This window comes from Polypterus senegalus, chromosome 15 (genome assembly GCF_016835505.1).
Source record: "Polypterus senegalus isolate Bchr_013 chromosome 15, ASM1683550v1, whole genome shotgun sequence".
In the NCBI taxonomy this organism is placed as follows: Eukaryota; Metazoa; Chordata; class Cladistia; order Polypteriformes; family Polypteridae; genus Polypterus; species Polypterus senegalus.
Genome location: NC_053168.1, coordinates 5,569,551 through 5,578,062, shown reverse-complemented (window position 1 = coordinate 5,578,062; position 8,512 = coordinate 5,569,551). Strand labels below are relative to the sequence as shown.

Below are 8,512 nucleotides of genomic sequence, written 5' to 3'. Positions count from 1 at the left end.
TAACCCACCCTCTGTACGCCATGCACCGAGGCCAGCAGGCTGCTATTCCGTCGCCACTCCACACAAGAATCGCGCAGCACGCGTCCCGTGACAACTGATCACGGCCACCAATCTCACTTACCCCTCCGGCTCTACAGCAGTTGAGGGTGTGTAAGAATCACAATACCGCGCCTGTAATAATAATAATGATAAAGTACGAAACAGTTATCTTCCATCCTGATCTTTCAAGGCGCCATCAGCCTAATATACAACTGTGACCTGGCGGATTTGTAAAGTGCTGATCTTTTTTGGTAAAAGCGCTATACACCATAAAGGTGATCTGCGCGATGTGTACTACACGACAACAGGCAGCGGAACGAGATGCTATCAGGATTTAGCCGTCCTCTTTCGAGGTGCATTTGTAAGTACGCCCGGAGGCGAAGGAAGCCGTCGGCTGCCAATGGAGGAGGCGGAGGAAGGGGACGTGGAGTCGAGTCTTTCACGCTCAGTGCCCTCGGCGCACCGCCCATTCACACAGGTACACTAGATAAGAGGTGCGGAAGTTGCCAATCCCCCCCCCCTTCAGTTCGATCCGTCCCCGCCTGCCACAGAAACTCCCGCAGAGCTGATCGAGAGCGCAAAGCGACTTTGTAACCCCCAACTCAACCAACGCAGACTCTCGGGAAGCGAAACACCGACTGGACAAGTGAAGGCGCGCGCGGCACCGAGAGAGAGAGAGAGAGAGAGCTCGGGCACGCGCGGCCACCAGGGAGTGCTCTGTGGACGTTTTCTATTTTGTTCACGCTTTGGAGTCCGTTCGGTACATTTATTTACTCTTTTATTATCGTCATTATTCTGAGCTTTTCTTTCATGGAGAGGGGACTTTTTTCCTTGCGCCACGTGCATCGCATTCGTTCTTCGAGAGCGCGCGTGGACACTTTGGAGGCTTTTTGAAGTGCGTGTCTTCGTGATGCGCAAACGTCCAACTTCCATTCCAAAAAAACACAGAGAAACAGCCGTAGATGTATGAAGAAAACCCCATGCAGGCGAAGATGGAAGATCGCCCGAGGTCACTGACCATCAACACCACCGCCAGCACCGCGCACTCCGACAGCTTCGCCGCCACTTCTTTGTCGTACGACAAGCAGTTCATCCGCACGGTGCCAGGACTGCTGATGGTCGCCGAGATCGTAAGTACAACCGAGATTCGGACCCCCTGGGTCATTGGACCCTCCAAATGAAATGTGTGGCATACTTTTCATTTGAAAGAGATCGAGAAAAGAAAATTTGAACCAATGATTGATTTTTTACTTTGAAAATAATTATTATTGTAGGATTATAAATCGGTGTCTTTATTTGTATTCATTTTGTATTTAATAATTTGTAAAATCAATACGTGCATTTCACCTGAGAACTTGACACAGCGTTCTGCGCCTTCACTCAGTGAAGGGCGCTATACAAAAAATAAACTGAATAGAATTAAACTGAGAGCACAATAACAAACCAGCGCCGCAGTCGGCACCAGAAAAAAGCCGTTAAGAAAATAAGATGAGACAGTCAGCCCGTGTTTACAGCGCCTTTACCAGCACGCACTACAAATGACTTCACAAGTGCAGTATATGAGATACACGCAGTGTGGTGTAATCGTTAAGGCCCTGGACTTCAGACTCTGAGGGCGTGGGTTCAAATCCTGTTATAAACACAGTGTGACCCTGAGCAAGGCCTTTCACTTTAGGGGAAAAACTCAAAGAAATGCAAACGAATTGCATCACTCACATGTTGAGTTAGATAAAGGTGTGAGCCAAGTGGTCAGTAATAACACAAGGTGTATAAATGTAAGAAATGCCACACTAAACTGGCACTGGGAGACATTTAGAAGTTTAAATCAGGGTGCATTTCTTTGTTCATTAATTTTCTAAATGTTTCTTTTCCTAAAAAAATATTCTAAATTAGAAAATAGTAAGGGCAGCACAGTGGCGTAGCACTTAGAACTGCTTCCTTATCACAGTTGTGGAGTCCTGAGTTTGAATTCCGTCTTGGGCAGTGCTTGCGTCTACGTGGCATTTTTTTCCAGGTGTTGTTTTAACTGTTACCTCCTATAAACCCGTGTGTTCGGTTTATTGCATGTTAAGTTAATTGGTGACTCCAAATTAGCTCTGTGTGAATCCAATTCAGAGTTAGGCTAACTGGCAACCTGAAACTGGCTCAGGAGGATGGAATGTGGGTGAGCTTTTGAGATGAATTGGCACTCCAGGCTGGGTTAGCTCCTAAATTATGCCTGTTGTTCCTGGGAGATGAGATCACTGCAATTCTGAGCTGTAAAGACGGGCTAGGAAATGCATGGATGCTTGTAATCAGCACTTTGGAGTTCCTTGTTGGTTTTATGTTTTCTTTATGAAAATTTCATAAGGCTTTTTGTAATATAAAACATGCAACTAAAGAGTGTTTTATGCTAGGGTTTAATTGTTTCATTGATAAGGGCAAAGCTAGATAGATAGATAGATAGATAGATAGATAGATAGATAGATAGATAGATGTGAAAGGTACTATATAATAGATAGATAGATAGATAGATGTGAAAGGCACTATATAATAGATAGATAGATAGATAGACGTGAAAGGCACTATATAATAGATCTAAAGATAGATGGATAGATAGATGTGAAAGGTGCTATATAATAGATTTATAGATAGATGTGAAAGGCACTATATAATAGATCTAAAGATAGATGGATAGATAGATGTGAAAGGCATTATATTATAGATAGATAGATAGATAGATAGATAGATGTGAAAGGTGCTATATAATAGATTTATAGATAGATGTGAAAGGCACTATATAATAGATCTAAAGATAGATAGAACTTTATTTGTTCCCAAGGGGAAATTTGGCTTTTTAGAGAAGCTCAATAAATAATACATATTTAAGTCAGATTTCTATATCATAACAAAATACACAACTCTCTCATATAAACACCAGAATGACTACAAAGGAAGGACATTAAAAAATAAGAATAGCATCTGACTTGGCAGCCCCAGTGAGGTGCTATACAAGTGTGTTGCTGTTGGTATAAACGACCCCCAGTCGCATTTCTGGACTCACTTCGGCTGAATGATTCGTTAGCTGACAGTCCTCTGTGTTGGTGTGTCATGGTCATGGAGAGAGGATGTACAGCTTTGTTCATAATGGCGCTCAGGTTTGTCCTCATTCTCTCCTCCACAATGACCTCCAGAGGATCCAGAGTGCATCTCATAGCTGAGCCTGCCCCTTTAATTATCCTGGTGATCTGGTGGTCCTCTTTTGCAGTGATATTGCCAGCCCAGCACACCACACTGACCATCACAGAGTTGTAGAAGATTAAAGGTGTACCGTCTCCTAATAAAAAAGGGTCTGCTGTACACTTTCTTATTTAATTCCTTTGTGTTATGAGAGCAGTGTAGACTGTTACTGATGTGGACCCCCAAATAGTTTTAGTAGTTGACCATCTCTACATCCACTCCGTGAATAGTGACTGATCACAGAGACTCCTTAGTGTGGTGAAACTCAATAAGCAGTTCTTTGCCATTGCTGATGTTAAGTTGCAGACAATTGTCTTTGCACCATCAATCACACTTCACCCCTTGACTCCTGTCCTCTCGCCTCAGTCGCCCCCATAAGTGCAGAGTCATCTGAGAGTTTCTGCCGGTGACCTGACCTGCTGTTCTGTTTCTAGCCTGAGGTGTACTGGGTGAGGAGTCAAGCAGTCAGGCCTGGTCCACCTGGTGCTCCAGTGCTGTTCACACAGTCCTTGAGCCTCACAAATGGTGGTCTGCCCAACAGATAGTCCATCATCCAGGACACCACCTGCTCATCCACCTGTGTATCTCTGTGCTGACCCCTTAACAGGTTATTTGCTGTTGTCATTTTCAGATACTCTGTCACTTGCATTGAAAGATCAGTTTTATGAAGTTCGATGTCACTCTTAATCAGTTACACTTTGTGGCTACACCACCAGAAGACTCTGCTTTGTGTTCTTCGTGGACTATAGGGGGCGCTCACAAGTCCTACCGAAGTTAGTCTGGCAGACATTACATTTATATGGCGCTTTTCAAGACACTCAAAGCACTTTGCACAGAGAGGGTGGGAGCCACTTCAACCACCACCAATGTGCAGCACCTACCTGGATAATCTGATACCAGCCATTTTGCACCAGTGTTATCACCACACATTAACTATTAGATGGTAAAGGGGTGAGAGATAATTAGCCAGTTAAAGACAGGGGATGATTAGGTGGCCATGGAATAGGTCATGGTGGGCAGTTTAGTCTGGACATGGTGAGACCCCCTGAAGGATGACCAAGGATCTTTAATGACCACAGAGAGTCAGAACCTTGGTTTTATGTCTCATCCAAAGGATGACACCCATTTATACAGAACCGTTTCCTCATTACTGCACTGGTGGCACTGGGATCCACACACAGACCACAGGGTAAGCGCCCCCTGCTGGCCTCACCCACATCTCTTCCAGCAGCAACCCAAGCTTTTCCTAGATGGTCAACCCTCCAAGTACTGGCCAGGCCTGAATATGCTTACCTTCATGTGGATGATCTTGTGGTACAGCTGCTGGTAATAACTGACCCAATGTCCCAAAATTGCTTACCTATTAAGATGAGTACCCCTGACTGCTGATGTTGGGTGGCTGACCCACACTTCCACACCGTCACCCCCTGCTCAACGTTCAACACTCTGCATCTTCTACATAAGCAGGTCTTCACTACACAACCTCTTGTTTGCCAGACATCATGTTCTTGCTGTGTATTCTAGTGCTGCCCTTACCAAATGCTCATCTCTCTCCTGCCAGGCCTGTTGGGAACAGGACAGCAAGCGGAGGTCCTACTTATAGAGTAGCTACTTCTGGGGTCTCAAATGCTTTGCAGAAGACCTAAGACCATGTCAATACTACCTATGGTGTCCTTCTGTATGCCTGTAGCTCCCATCCAGGATACCGATGAACTTCTTTCCAACAAACAGTCCCTCTCCTCAACCATTCATCAGGACCTTGTACATCAGTGCTGCCCCCTGCTGGTTAATGTGCAGAACTCGACGTGCCTTACATTTACAACAGTGGTACTTAAAACATTTTTTTTTTTTATCACAACCCAATTTTGCCTTATTTGTGTCTTCATGACCCACAATCTCCAATGATCTTCATCCCTGGTCCCCGTTGGATAATCGCCGCCAATCGTTACCCAGTAGTGGAGGAGGTTCCCTTAGGAGAATTTTCACCAATTGTCATCATTGGTCCCCCTTGGAGAATCATTACTGATTGTTGTGTGTGAGCAATTATGGAGGAATGACATTAGCTCAAGCTGCCTATGGTGACCCCTCACATGACATTCCACAAACTGTTTGTGTCCTCTTCCCATTCGGCATCGTTGTGATTCGTGTCTCAGTGCGACTCAAGTTCAGCCATCACGTGACGCACTGTTCTACGCCATTAAAGCCATTTTAAATTATGAGAAGTGAACACATCCATGGGAAGAAGCCAAAGGAGAGAGATAACCAGGGTGTAAAATGTAAGGTGCAAGTGCTGAATGGAGCCAAGCAAAGTTTATTGGGGCTCAAAGTCAGGACTCTGGTGCTGTGAGACACATGGACAGGGGGGGCTGAAGTCTCAAGACCCCCCACTTTCTTACACGATTCGTTACGGCGCAGCCTTGTGCTAAAATCATTTCAGTTAAGGTTTTCAACACATCAAACAACACTCAACACCTATCTATCTATCTATCTATCTATCATATAGCACCTTTCATATCTATCTACAGTCACACAGTCCCAAAGCACAAAACTCACACTATATACAAGCCTTTCTGGCACCACCACTCCTCCCAGGCAACCTCGTCCTCTTCCTCCCGATTCTGGCCCCGAATGGAGGGAGGTTGCCTGCTTTATAGCCCACCCGGAAGTGCTCCAAGTGCCTGACCAGCTGGCCTTAATTGCACCTCCGGGTGGGGCTGGTAAGTCGTCCGATGTGGCAGCTGGCTCTCCACAGCACCCCCTAGCGGCCACCCCATCTCCTAAGTGGGCTGTGGTGGACTCCATGTTCCATGAAGCCACGGGGGAGACTGAGGAAGGACCCACAGCCAGGGAGACTACCCCCAGGTGCCCCGGGGAAGGTATTGCACGGTCCATGGTGGCTCCCCCGGGACATATGCAGTAGAGGCGTCCCGGCTGGGCATGGGACCCGGCTGTCCGTCACACTATCTATCTATCTATCTATCTATTATATAGTGCCTTTCATGTCTATCTATCTATCTATCTATCATATAGCACCTTTCATATCGGTCTATCTATCTATCTATCTATTATATAGTGCCTTTCATATCTATCTATCTATCTATCTATCTATGTATTATATAGTGCCTTTCCTATCTATCTATCTATCTATCTATCCCTTACATTCCCAGGGTCCTGGCTTTGAACCTTGATGTGCACATGCATGTAGTTTTCAGTGGGGTCTCTGGATTCCCACCCATCTCTCAATGACATGAAAGTTGAACAAGCTGGCATCTCCAGATTTGGCCCCATGCGAGTGTGGTGGAGCATTTCCATGGACTGATGCCCCATTCAGAAAAGGTTTGTGCATTGTTCCCAGGGTTGCCAGGTTAGACTCTGGTATTTCTGTAACTCCTAGCTCAACTGAGCAGGTTTGATCATTCACGGAGGTCTTGTATTTGGTGTCAGATGATGATTTAGGAGTCCAGTGGTTTAAGTGAGTGGTGTGACAAAGCTGAAGGCCTTAAGCTTTCTTGAGTACCCACTGGAAGTTCTGTGTTTTCACATGCAGTGCTCCTCACTCATATTTGTTCAGCTGCCTTGGCCGTGTCACATGGTCCATCTTATCTCAGATTCCTCTCTGCCATCCTCACAATTGCACTCCTGACTTGATTGTACATTCTGCCTCACTGATGGCGTGCAGTTCAAATGAGGATGGCCTCGCATTCCTTTCACCCCGACATGCCAATGTCATTTGGTCACACCATACAGCTTTGGTTTCGTCACTGTTTATTGTCACAAAACCACAAACTGGGCATGTCCACCTTTTGGCTCACATTGTTCCTGTGTGGATGTGTTAGTCGGCCGCATTGACAAAGAATGCTGTCTTCATTTGTTCGTAGTGTTTTTTTTGTTAGTCAAATCTGCTGTATGTAAATACAGTGTTGAATTTAGAATGGAAAAATTCATATTATGAACAGAGAAGGATATTTTTCGTGTTTGTGTCAAATAGAAGGAAGGGGATTGGCCGGGCTGAGGAAGTGAAGGCTTCCTGTTTTTTTATCTCTCACCTCTTCTGCTAACTGAGCAATGGCTGTAGAATTTTTTAGTGGATTTGATAAGTAAAGTTTGCACTGATATAAAATCCATTTCATTCCAGGGCCGCTGCTCTGACAGTACTTTATCAAATGAAAATTAATATTTTGTTCTTCTTTTGTTCTTTTGACCTCACCCAGTCCACCCTGAAATAGCTGGACTTGTTAAAAATGTTGGTATAAATGTTACAGAAAGACCATTCCAGAGCAGTGGCTCTCAAAGTGTGGACCATGGACCTCTAGTGGTCTGGTCCCTAGTCATCTTTCTTCAGTTCTGATGAGGCTTCATGAAATGTTTGAGCAGGGTGTCTGGTCGGACTTTCTTGCAGATGCTAAAATCTTTTCCCTTCACACTCCTTCCTGCTGCACATTTCTCCTACTCTTCAACATTTCAAAAACTTGGAGTCTCACTACCTTTCAATCTCTTCTTCTCCACTACATGGAACTCTTTTTTTTTTAACTCCACCTTGACTTCCACCTCAAGAGCCAACCTGTGGAAACAGCAATCCCATAATTCTCTGGTGGATGCAGATGCAGATTCTGATGTTTTTATTTTCTAAGTCTGTGTGCAGTAACACCATCTTTAAGGGGAGGAATCATCTGGGCCTTTGAAACGCAAGTCCAGCAAGGTTGGAATATTAGATAGATAGATAGATAGATAGATAGATAGATAGATAGATAGATAGATAGATAGATAGATAGATAGATAGATAGATAGATAGATAGATAGATAGATATGAAAGGTACTATATAATAATGATAGATAGATAGATAGATAGATAGATAGATAGATAGATAGATAGATAGAGATAGATATGAAAGGCACTATATAATATAGATAGATAGATAGATAGATAGATAGATATGAAAGGTACTATATAATAATGATAGATAGATAGATAGATAGATAGATATTTATTTTTTATTTTTAAAAACAAACTTTATTGACAAAAACATCAAATATACAACTTACACATTATTATAAATATATTTACATGTTCTTTTTTTTTTTTTTTTGAAAAAACACAATTGAACCAACAAAAAACCCCTAAAAAACAAACCGCAGTTCCTCATTATCACAGTCACACAGTACACTATTCACACACCATATTGTTTTAAACTTTTCCATATTCTTTGTGGATTTGTAAAAATTAAAATCAATCAAAATGCGACTAAGGCACAGT

The 8,512-nt window shown here is 43.7% G+C and overlaps 1 protein-coding gene across 1 annotated transcript in view; it reads left to right on the top strand.

Annotated features, from left to right (window-relative positions):
• The first annotated feature begins 247 nt into the window (after positions 1-247).
• Positions 248-8,512, top strand: part of cmtm8b (CKLF-like MARVEL transmembrane domain containing 8b) — a 30,036-nt gene continuing 21,771 nt past the window's right edge. The window contains exon 1 of the mRNA XM_039737328.1: positions 248-1,169. Within this exon, the coding sequence (XP_039593262.1) occupies positions 1,002-1,169 (168 nt within the window). The 5' untranslated portion in view covers positions 248-1,001. The remainder of the gene's footprint in view (positions 1,170-8,512) is intronic.